The sequence below is a fragment of the Aspergillus campestris genome (genome assembly GCF_002847485.1).
Source record: "Aspergillus campestris IBT 28561 chromosome Unknown P168scaffold_1, whole genome shotgun sequence".
In the NCBI taxonomy this organism is placed as follows: domain Eukaryota; kingdom Fungi; phylum Ascomycota; class Eurotiomycetes; order Eurotiales; family Aspergillaceae; genus Aspergillus; species Aspergillus campestris.
Genome location: NW_020194336.1, coordinates 665,465 through 677,408, shown reverse-complemented (window position 1 = coordinate 677,408; position 11,944 = coordinate 665,465). Strand labels below are relative to the sequence as shown.

At 49.4% G+C, this 11,944-nt stretch overlaps 4 protein-coding genes across 4 annotated transcripts; all 4 read left to right on the top strand.

The window, feature by feature from the left end:
* The first annotated feature begins 306 nt into the window (after nt 1-306).
* P168DRAFT_300717 (M50 family metallopeptidase) lies at nt 307-1,435 on the top strand. The gene is made up of 4 exons (XM_024838459.1): nt 307-541; nt 618-980; nt 1,037-1,081; nt 1,134-1,435. The coding sequence occupies exons 1-4, from the start codon at nt 356-358 to the stop codon at nt 1,341-1,343; spliced, it is 804 nt and encodes a 267-aa protein (XP_024696514.1). The 5' UTR covers nt 307-355; the 3' UTR covers nt 1,344-1,435.
* Nucleotides 1,436-2,099: 664 nt separating this feature from the next.
* Nucleotides 2,100-3,056, top strand: P168DRAFT_300716 (uncharacterized protein; the record flags this gene model as incomplete). Its single annotated transcript, XM_024838458.1, has 2 exons — nt 2,100-2,106; nt 2,178-3,056. 2 exons carry the CDS (start codon nt 2,100-2,102, stop codon nt 2,987-2,989), a joined length of 819 nt encoding a protein of 272 aa, XP_024696513.1. The 3' UTR covers nt 2,990-3,056.
* Nucleotides 3,057-6,346: 3,290 nt separating this feature from the next.
* P168DRAFT_294137 (YoaK family protein) lies at nt 6,347-7,384 on the top strand (the record flags this gene model as incomplete). The annotated part of the gene is made up of 2 exons (XM_024837940.1): nt 6,347-6,719; nt 6,777-7,384. 2 exons carry the CDS (start codon nt 6,347-6,349, stop codon nt 7,382-7,384), a joined length of 981 nt encoding a protein of 326 aa, XP_024696512.1.
* A 1,676-nt stretch (nt 7,385-9,060) lies between these two features.
* On the top strand, nt 9,061-10,913 carry P168DRAFT_261939 (putative transporter; the record flags this gene model as incomplete). The annotated part of the gene is made up of 5 exons (XM_024834718.1): nt 9,061-9,262; nt 9,328-9,735; nt 9,795-10,182; nt 10,234-10,688; nt 10,741-10,913. 5 exons carry the CDS (start codon nt 9,061-9,063, stop codon nt 10,911-10,913), a joined length of 1,626 nt encoding a protein of 541 aa, XP_024696511.1.
* Nucleotides 10,914-11,944: the final 1,031 nt, after the last annotated feature.

Sequence of the window (11,944 nt, the reverse complement as noted above, 5' to 3'; positions counted from 1 at the left end):
CAACGCCAGGCTCTGACAACCTTGTGTCAAAAGTAGTCCATACGATGACAAGAGATCATTCAAGACAACAAGTATGAACAATATATTCATGCCTTAGGCGCCATGCAGCCTTGCCAAGCCCTCCGCATACCCAACGACTAATCAGGTGCCTGAAAACTCAGACCCGCGCCAAGGATGTACTAAAAATACGCCGCCCAGCCACGATCTAACCCATTTAGGGAAGGTATTGACAGGGCGGGCGCCAGACGCGTAGGCAGCCTTCATTGAGGTGGGTTGCCCGTTTTTATATTCCACCCACTGTATTCAGCCACTTGTATAGTCGAACAACGCCTTGGACATTCAGATCACTGTCAATATGGCCCCGTACTATCAGCTCCTCGGGAAGAGGGTCCTCGAGGCCGCAGAAACTCATGTCCACAGACGAGACCTCACCGTTAACCACACACAGTCGGTGACGCTAGGGGTAATGGGTGCCTATGTTGTGGTTATTGCGCTATTGTGGAACTTGCCCTATGTGCGGTGGTCCTTGTGGCCATTCAAAGTGAGTAAATCATATGTTTCCTTTCTCAAGGGAAAAAGGAAGAAAACGAAGGTGATCACAATACTGACAGGGGTAGATGCTGGTAATCGCCTTCCATGAATTCGGCCACGCCATCATGGCATGTTGCACCGGAGGAAGAGTCAAGTCCATCGAGCTTGACCCTCACGAAGGCGGCGTAACGCGCATGCAGGGCGGAATCAGCGCCATAACGCTGCCCGCTGGCTACTTGGGCTCGTCAATCATTGGCGCCTTGCTGATCTTCGCGGGTTTTAACATCGTGGCGAGCAAAGTTGCCAGTATTGTGCTCGGCGTGTGCTTCTTGCTCACTTTGTGGTGGGCGCGCAGGGATTGGCTGACTATCGTTACTGTCCTGCTTGCTGTGGGACTGCTCGTTGCGTGTTGGTTCATTGCGCACGGCGAGGCCTTGAGATGGGTTGTGGTGAGTTCCTCTCTTTCTATGGCCTGGGTAGAGAGTGAGAAACTGATTGATTATAGCTTTTTATTGGTGTTATGTCCGCTTTATATAGCGTGTGGGATATTGTAAGTGTGCTTGCTTTTGACTGTGCCTGTTCTGTTATATTAACAGTAGCAGTGTGATGACCTGATCATCCGAAAAGTGAACACTTCGGATGCCAGTGTGTTCGCTCAGCGGTACGGTGGCTCCTCGCGCTGCTGGGGCGTGATCTGGTCCCTCATTTCTATCCTGTTCATGGCTATCGGCATCATCGGCGGTATTGCTGCGTTCCCTGAGAATTTCCAAGAACAGCAGGATGACTCCAAGAAATTCATCCCGACTATCTGATGTGATTTCCGAGTTGTTCTTATCCTTCCTCCTTCCGGCTTTTTTTTTTTTTTTTTTTTTTTTTTCTTTTCTTATACTTTTCTATTCTCTTTATTCTCATTTTCTTCTTTTATTATTAACCATGTTTTCTCATCTTCTCAATGTTCCCAATACCCTGTCTCCATGTTTTTGATGACGAAATGCTGTTCTGGGTTGAGGGGAGTGGTTATTTTTCAAGTTTGTGTTACTTCTTTTAGGAAAATTCTCTATCGGTGCTGCAGGCAGATTACTCTTAAATATTTCGAAACAATCGTGCTTAATGAATGATATTGTTCATTAATACAGATCCACCACCCGAAGCAAGGGTTGTGTGCCTGAGGAGCCTACTCTAAAGCCGCCGCGGTGCAACAATTTCCGCATGCGGAATGTGACATGCCGCCCAACTTCTACCATGTATCCTAACCTCCTGTCATCGACACTATACGGGCAAAGTAACCTATTTCTAATCCCCTCATTCTTGAAACAAGATCATCTCGTTAATATTTTCTTCCTGCGCTGAAATGATATCAGAAAAGCGCAATCATTAGCCGTCACCCAGGATACCAATAATCATCGATGCAATCTGATACCTCGAAAGCTCAATCAACATCCTCTCACTAGGCTAATAAAGCCCCTGTTTCGATGGTTTTCAACCGACCATACTCGGCAATAAAAAACACTGTAGCCGGCATTTGGGGGTATTTCTTCAATCCCCCCCTCCCCCTCCAGGTGGTGACAATGAAAGGTTAGTATCCCTGCGGTAGAGCCAGAGAAATTGGATATTATAGCTAACAGCCACTTTCTGCCACTAAAGAGACGATCCAGATGACCAGACCTCGGAGGATGAAGAAGATTCGACGAGCACAGCCACCGCTTCACCAGAGGGGTCGCTAATTGCAGACGAGGAAGTTCCAGAAGGAGGAGACTCTGCGGAGAGCCCGTTACCCCAGAGTCCGTCACCTCAAAGTCCGCCACCCCGAAATCCGCATGGAGGACGGGAATCCCCCGACTGGAAACGTCCAGATAGTACAGACACGCATGAGGACCCATCAAGTGACCACGATGACGCCATGGCGATGGAAGGGGATGGCCCATTACCGCAGAGCCTGTCACCCCGGCGCCCTAGTGAAGGACGAGAATCCCCCGGGTGGGATCCCCCAGATAACACAGACACGCATGAGGAGCCATCCAATGACAAAGATGACGCCAAGGAGATGGAACGTGACAGCCCGCCATCCCAGAGCCCGAGTGAAGGACAGGATTCCCCCGAGTGGGAGCCCCCAAATAGTACAGACACGCATGATGACCAATCAAGTGATCACAATGACGCCACAGAAGGAGAAGCGAACAGCGCAGAAGAACTTACTACTCCGCCCAAAATCGACGACCAAGACCCTGGACACCACTGGGTGCATGGAAGTGTTACACCGTTAGCGACTGGTGGGCTAGATCATGAAAAGCTGCCGTGGGGCAAGAATACGGTCACGTCGGCCAAGGCTGGCTTGTCAAAGGTTCAAAGTCGTAGACGGGATTTGAATGCCCGCTTCAACGTGGACATGAGAGCCGACGTGAGCCTAGAGATTCACACTCAAATACAAGGGGATGTTGTCCTTGGTACGTTTAACTAGATTGCCATGGCGTTCTGGTCAAGCGGGATACTTCATACACATCGGGTGCTATAATACATGGCGGGTCTAGAAAGAAGCATTTGATTTGTGATCAAGACTGCACTGGTCATGGCTGATCAAACGGTGCTAAGTCTACCTCCGCTCTTATCGCGCGGGGGTTCGGCCGGCGGAAACCTTCCGCCATGAATTCAAACCCGACCAATTACTTGCCAGTCGAAGATCGCTCGTCCGAAAAAGACCAGCTTGGATCATTCATAGCTTGGATCAAGGCCAACGGCTTGCATGTTTTCCAGACGAGAAACCCATTCAAGGTAACCCAGTGGAATATTCGAATGCAACCTCATAAAGAGAGCATTCTCGCATGGGTCCACGCATGCTGGACCATAAGAACCAGCAAAACCATGGCACCTTGGCGGGGGCTGTTCGTGCCCACGTTTGGATCCACAGTTGCGACGCCATACTAATGGAGAGTTTAAACGGAGTCGGCGCCGCCTTGTGCCAATCGGAGAGGGGTCTCCAAGTCAACCCCTGGATAGTCTATTTAGGCTGCCGACCTCGTGATTCTATTACCCGTGTTAGTTACACGGTTCTTTTTCCTCCGACCCAAGACGAAGTGTGTCCACGACGTTTGATATGACGATTGACACTATCAACCCAAGCTTTCTAGGAAGATCAGGACGCCTCCTCACCATAAAAACACCATTCTCGTGGGTTATATTTCTATAGGATTGTATGGATAGGTGCTCCAGGCATCATCCCCAGAGGATGATAACGCTTGGGGATGAAGTCGGCTCGGAGCTCGATTCTAATCGAAGTCCCCACCGGGGGAGAGTGCTCTGTACAACTCGCGAACGGGTGTGAGTTTGGGATGATCAGCCAGAATTTGAAAGTGCCCATCTCTCCTACAATGCTAAACAAATTCCTTCTACCCGTCTTCCAAGCGAAGTGGAGCGGCTGTACGAGACTCAATACACTTTATATTCTGAAAGCCACATTGGAGCTAGCTTGACAATTTTCAAGCAAGATGCAACCTGCTCCGGGCATTATGATGGTACATAGGGCCGAGCCGCCACAATTGCTGCCTCGCATGCAGAGATACCTCTAAATGGCACATGGATTACACAGTCTCCAGGGACATAGGCAACCGAATTAGTTTGTTCGGAGGCAGTTGCAGGCTGAATGGTGCTAGAAAGAAGAGCAAGCATAGAAATCGAGCCATATCAATAGCGCCAGAGCAGATCGACGATACGAGTTAGGCCAATCCCCAAAATAGATGTTTGCAATTGCCAGCCCCTCCTCTCCTTGCTCCTCATCACGAGATTAATTCCGCACCTCTGTTGATCGATGACGCCGAGAAAGGTGCACGGGGGAAATCGGCACAATTAAGCCAGTGAGAAATCGCAACAATCTGACAAACAAAAAACGTGGCTTCAACTTTCCGGAGTCCTCGCGTATGACGAGGATTAGCATGAAACGCGCCTGGGAAATTCATAAACGGATCTCATATTTTGATGTCAGCTGCTGGGAACCCAAGAAGGGTCAAACTCTCCAATATCTTGTAACTCTGCTAGAATAGGAACTCGCCAAGGACCGTGGACACCAATCCGGTGGGAACCGGCAATGCCGTTCTTCATCAGCCAGCCGGCTGAAATTAGCCATGGCGCGGTTTCTCAATCCCAATGGCCCATGGACCTCTTGAGCCATGATAAGGATACACAGAATGGAGACGAATGCGTAACCGCTGGGTGCGCCTGATCCTGTTCAATCTTGGCGTATTTGGATCTCGGTTTGAATTGCGTCCGAGTGCACACACTTTCCACGGAGAAACCCGAGTTGCCAACTAGTGATGGGAGTTTGTCACTGCAGCAACAAATCACTGATAAGAGCAAAATAGGCAGCTGTTATTGGTGCTTGTTTCCGGTTCTTTCACTCGAAATAGGAGAAGGAAAACATTCGGGCAATCTTAGATCGTCTAGACTCTTCATTCTTTTTCCCATTCGAGACACGCCAAGCCCTTATCATCATCTCCTTTGCGTGGCTTGGGAAACCTTACCCAAAAGAAATATGATATTTGAGGCTGTGTTATCAAGCTGTCTGTTGTCCCCACATATTGACCAGCCTAGTCATGGATCATGGACTACGGATCCCGGGGATCACCACAACCTGGCGCAAGCTACCAACCAACTACTGAAATTGGGTTCTTGTCTGGCGCTGATCCACCTTGGCAAAGAAATCTGCGCGCGACATTGCCCAGGCTTACGCTAATACACCCGATAAAAAAAAAAGAAGATTGAAAAAAACACAAAAATTGAAGAAGAAAAAAAGATCAATTATGATATGATGCTCGTGAGCCTGAGCTGTGCATGAAAGAGTGGGTTGTCTGTGCAGTTGAACAAAAGAAAGATAAAAATAGGAAGATGCCTATCAGATTGATTACCTGTCATATTGGCAACCATTCATATCCCGACGAGGCGGCCGGCAACCGCCATCTCCGCCCGCCAAACCCTAAAAAACCATAATCTCTACTACGCAATGTCCACCAAATTCGAAAATCTGGAGACTTCCCGAGGAGGGGCGCATCCCCGGACCTTGCCCAGAATGGGGGGTAAGAAAATAGCGGAGCCTATCTCTCTCCAAGACCCATTCTCTTCGTCTCAACACCGTCAGCCGCCAAGTACTCCAAGACCGGTTTCCCACCATCGTACCGGTGGGCAACCGGGCCCTTATCGCTGGGAAAACAAAGATGCCTGAATGCCAATGCTTGGCGGGATCCACCGATCGACAGCGGGTCCAAGGGAGCAACACCGGGGCTCTGTCTGATAGTGATTGGACTGGGAATGTAATCGGCACGCGAGGGCGGAAAAGCATGACGCCGTGATGGCGGTGCCAAGGGACATGCCAAGCGGGCAACCTTGCGATGCATCACTCGACAGTTCCGGATAGGGGGAGACATGTGGTCAAGATATCGTTGTTGATAGGAATTCTTGTGTTGCTGCTTTGGCACACTGCCATGTAGCCACACACACAAAGAGCCAGAGCCGACACATGAAGCTGTTGGACGTGTCGCTCGGCTTGAAACACTCTTTTCCGGCGGTGTAACAGACACACAAGGCAAGCGGTGACGGACAGACATCGATTGCGCGAAGTCTCAGGCAGGTGGCATGCGAACAGTAGAGATATCGCTTGGCGCGCACTGTCGGATCCTTGGGTAGAGAGACTGGCCTGGAATATAAACCAATCGACCCTGCTCGCGCGGGCCTGCGCCCCAGCCATGTTTTTCGGCTAGCAGAATCAATTTCTTTTAAGCATTGCGCTGCACCTTGGCCTGAAGATACCATCACTGACTCGCTTGTCTCAATGCACAATCAACCACCGCCTTCTTCCTCCGGGGGCATACAGCCACCCGGGGCACCAGCTGCAAACCCTAACAATCAACTCATATATTGGGATGCATCGATCGCCCCAAACCCCTCTGTCCCCCAATTCAACGACGAGTCCAGAGACCCCGCTGGTATCTGGTCCGTAGGGGGCAGCACGACGGTGTCTCTATCAGGCCACCAGGTAGCCCTAGACGATGACACCAGCTTTCGCTCCACCCTATCTCGTCACTTCTATGCCGACATTGACACCACACACACGGATATACTTCTCATAATCTGTGCTTTTGTCAGCGGCCTCGTCGACGGTCTCGCCTTCAACGCTTGGGGCAGCTTCGCCAGCATGCAAACAGGTACCCCACCAGCATAAAACGCCCCATTCACCAAGCCAAACTAACAACGCCCAACAGGCAATGCCGTCTTTCTCGCCCTTGGCGTCTCGGGCCAACCATCCCGGCCAGAATACCGCTGGGCCAAATCACTCATCTCCCTCGCAACATACATGCTAAGCAGCATCACATTCATCCGCGTCTCACGCGCCCTCGGCCCCCGCCGGCGCTCGACAATGGTCCTCTCCTTCGGCGTCCAGACCGCCCTGCTCTTCATAGCGGCCATGCTAATCCAATGCTCCGTCGTCAGCCCCGAGCCCGAAGACCTGAGCGCCCCCATGGAATGGATGCAAGCGCTCCCCATCGCCCTGCTGGCCTTCCAAGCCGGCGGGCAAATCTGTGCTTCGCGCACCCTGGGCATAGACGAGATCCCCACGGTCGTGCTCACCACGCTCATCTGTGACCTGCTAGTCGACCCACACCTGCTGGCAAAGACTAACCATAAGCGCAACCGGCGGGCCGCTGCCTTTTTGGCGCTGTTCGTGGGTGCTATGACTGCCGGTGGGCTGACGAAGATCACGGAGATGGTGGCTAGCTTGTGGTTCGCGATGGGCCTGAAGTTGGGGATCACGATAGCTTGGCTTGTTTGGAAGCCTGCTCGGGGGAGGAAGAAGGATGTTGAGGGTTGATTTTCGATCCTTCCATCTCAAAATCATCCTTCCATCCATGAATTATTCATTCATTCATTCATTCATTCATTCATTCATTCATTCATTCATTCATTCATGAACTATTCACTCGTTACCTTCTCCCTTTTTTTATGAACCCCTCCTGTCAATGATTCTTTTTTTTTTTTTTTTTTTTTTTTTTTTTTGCATGATTTATATCTGTTTTTGTCCCATGAGCAATGATCAAGTATATATAGTCCTAGTCTTAGGGCATGTTTTGATAGCGGATATAGTACATCGAAGTAGGGCTTGACCCTAGTGACTAGCCATCAAGGATTCTTACCCTACGGGCCTAGCCAGATATTTCTTGGCGAGCTTACTACATGTCTTTGAAGACAATCAATAGATGAATGACTGTTTAAAAATAGGTGAAAGATGGTATTAGCAGACGATATTTTCACAAGAATTCAAAGTTACATCTGTGTAGCAGTGCTCTGGGCCGCAACAGGCCTCATCCTATCACCGGCTAGATGAGATACCGTTTTCCCATCTACATAATCACGCATACCTGACCCATGACCAAGTAGCGTTGCTAGATATACATGTCTTGCCAATGACGTATTGATGAGGGATTACAATGGGCAGGTGATGGATGGACAAAGTCAAGAACAGAGAAAGCATGGAAATTTCAATAGTGGAAGCTTTTTCCATCGGCAAGTATCCTGTCAGTCAGTAGTGGCTTTGCCGAATATCATGCCAATATAAAATACAACCTGGAACGATGCGGAGTGGTGCTGTTCAGGAAGGGAAATAATCCTGATAGATCTATGGCTGTCGGCTTCTTGTTAAAATATGAACTGCCTGGAATGCCCACATGCGGATGCTCTATTGAGGAATAGTTCTCCTTTCATCAATAGTACCTGGCTGTCTTGCTATTTATCAGGGTCTAAGCTCTGCTCTTGTGAAAAAATAAATCCTACACTTTAGACGGCTTTTGTAGGATTGGATACCCGCTTAGCTTGGACCTACTACTCGGAAGGAAAATTGCATTAGTTAGGTAGGGCCTGTGCGTGTGAAGAGGGATCTTGTGAGAATACAAAATCCCTCAAGTAGCTGACAAGAGGGGAACGAAAATTGTGAAACAATCCCTGTTACATACTCCAATCGTATGAGGAGGTCGGTCAACATCCCGCAGTCAAGACAGAACTCAGTACTATATCAGCTTAGGCTTTAGCAAGTCGTCAAATACTTGAACACGATACCTCCCCGGCAGGTGTTATAATGACACGCCCAGCAATAGCCGGTGTGCACTCGAGCGATAGGTCGCCAAGTGGTATAGTAATATCGCGAAGAGTATTTTCGACGCCACGGCGCATCCCAAAGCAGCCTTAATAAACGGCCCTCCACGCCGTGCCTTGAAACGCTAGCGAGTTAGCACCCGTTGCGCATTTGGAAACCGATCTGCAAGCTATACTGTATCCGTCATGACTTGCAAAAATAAGGGTAGTGCGGGTGGCCCGCCGCGCCCAAAGTAGAACGCCAAGATCTGGGGTTGGTATGGAGTCCTAATCAACACGGCATTGACTCCATCCATGGGTGGAGTAAAGTGGGTATATATCTTGACACCAGACCCCGGTCAAGGATAGTAAATTGATCATGGTATTGTATCTGACATGGACGCGGTTGATAATGTGGAGATGGCGACATTCCAGCGCAGCGATGACGACAGGCAGTCTCCATTTGAGTGTAGTGAATACGTGATTGATGACTACGATGCTGATGTGCACCGTGCACGGGTGCTCTCGGTCGGTTTGAAAGATGCGATTACCAGGGATCGATTGTCGCCTTGGTCTTGGAAGATGCTCCGGCTGTATGGGATTGTGCTTCTCACAACGCTAAGTATGTCCCGTGACAGATGAACCTTGACATTTGAGGTAGTATGTACTGACCGATGGTTTAATAAGACTGTTGTATGAACGGTTACGATGGCATGCTCATGTCCTCTGTCAATGCCATGGATTCCTTCCACAACCACTTCGGAACAGATATGCAGGGCAGCCAAACAGGCATTTTGTTCTCCATCTATGCTATCGGTACCCTTGCCGGGGCCGCTGTCGCGGCTCCTGCGTCAGACACGTTCGGGCGTCGCTTTGGCATGTCCGTCGGGTCAATGTTGATCATTGTCGGAGCAGGCCTCGAAGCGGCGGCAAACGAACTAAGTCAGTTCATCGGGGGCCGATTCCTCATCGGTATGGGGGTCAACTTGGCGAATACGGCTGCAGTAATTTACCTGGTCGAGATTGCCCTGCCGCAATGGCGAGGTACTTTCGGGGGGCTGTATAATGTAGTCGGGTATTATACCGGATCACTGTGTATGTCCTCTTTTCAAACCCTCAGCGTTGGGATATTGGTGGCTGACTCTCACATGAAGCATGCACTTGGATTGCTTACGGAACCGGGTTTCTCGCCACAAACTGGAGCTGGCGAATCCCCGTCATTATCCAGGCAGTCCCGCCATTCATTGTCATGACCTGTGCATGGTTGATGCCCGAAAGTCCACGGTGGCTCTTCGCCAACAACAAAGCGGAGGAGGCTCGCGAGATGCTGATTAAGTACCATGGCATGGGGGATCCCGACTCATCCCTGGTAGCATACGAATGCAACGAAATCGAAGCTGACGTTCGGTTTGAGGCGGATCTGGGCGGCCGTCGATGGTGGGACTATAAGGTTTTGTTCAGCTCACGCGAGATGCTGTATCGGATGTGGTTGTTGTTCTTGGTGTGCATCTTCTCCCAGTTTATCGGGGGGTCGGTCATTGCGTAAGTCTTCCCCACACAGTATATCAACGTGTTGCTGACCAACTGGGACAGGTATTATTTGCCCGTGATGTTAGAAAATGCAGGCATCAAGAGCCAGTCACAACAACTACTCCTCAACGCTATGAACAACGTCTTTGGTTTTGTCAGTGGCATTTGCGGTAGCTTCACTGTCGACCACTGGGGCCGTCGCACGCTGTTCTTGTACGGAACGTTCATCACAGGCCTCATCTACATCCCCATCAACGTGATAGCCTCTTTTGATGCCGACAACATTACCACCAGTATGGGGTACGGGTTCATCGCCTGCATTTTCCTGTATGGGATTGTGTATGCCTTCTGCTGGACCCCGCTACAGACTCTTTACCCGGCGGAAATCCTGCCCAACCATGCCCGTGCTAAGGGTATGGCTTTTCAATCCATTGTATATGGGGCGTCGAGCTTTATCAATCTGTATGCGACACCGACGGGATTGTCGACAATCGGGTGGAAGATGTACACCATATTTAGTAAGTCGACTGTTTCTTCATAGTTTGCGCGGACGTCTGCTGACAATTGCAGTGGTGTTCCATTTTCTGGAATATGTTTTCATGTTCTTCACCCTCCCAGAAACTAAAGGCCGGACGATCGAGGAACTAGAGGTCTTGTTTGGGGCACGCAATCCAGTCAAAGCATCATTGCAGAGATATGAGGTGATCTTTCGAGAAGGAGGGGGAGTAAAGATGCTCGATTAGGATCAGCCGAAGAATCGCAATGCTCATTTCCTTTGGATCACTACCTGAAAAGTAAATAAATAGTCACGAAAGACAATGAAGGATTCTTTATGAGAGACAAAAGTCCGCAAAAAATACCACACCAACATAGATGGGGTAAGATTTTGCCCAGTCGGAATTGGCACAAAATTTGTTGATATGCTTCGGACTCCCCTTATTTGAAGTCTTTTCGGGGAGTGGGAACATGCTAGTGTCCTAATTTCAACAGTTTTTTCTCCAAATTTAGAAAGAAAGTTGGGGAAATTGGACACAAATGGCGGTGATACTGCCGCCATCTGTCTGGAGATCTGTACTTTGACTTTAGAATATCCGCTGATGTGTACATGAGGCACAATGAAACATTTGCTGTCGATGCTGCGGTATATCAACCAGCGCACACTCAGCGGTAATTGGGCCCATTTGTACATCCTAAAGGACTGGATTTTACACATGTAACTAGCAGCATACCAGGCGGCAATCAGACACAAATACACTCCCAAGCCTCTGCCAGAGACCTGAAGACAAGGCGAGATTATAGGGACTACTTGTCCTTGGTGATTGCCGTGGCCAGTGAACTGGGTCTTATGGTTAACCACGTGTCTTGGTGATAATAAGTCAGTATAGATAGAGACTGAAAATGTAACCTATTTCACTGTTAATATTATCTGAATGTACTGTAATGGGTTTGTCCTCCACCAGAGGCACGATACCTATCCCATCACAATGGATCTAGCTCAGATTAGGATATATATTTTCTGGATTCTCAACTAAAGTGGGCAAGTGCTTGAAAGCTGGGCAATTTTCACTTGAACGATTTCGTTTCTGTATTTGTTCCAAAAGAAGCGAAATAGATTGAAAGAAGTGAAGGAAATACTCCTGTGATGAAAGGAAGATGAAGCAATGAAGTAGTCAGGAAGTGGATGCCTGGTGATGTTCACCTGGTTGCCTGAATGCCTTAAGGCTGTCTACAGAGCCCGAGGCCGAAATAGGAAGCGGTCTGCCATTCTGCCGCG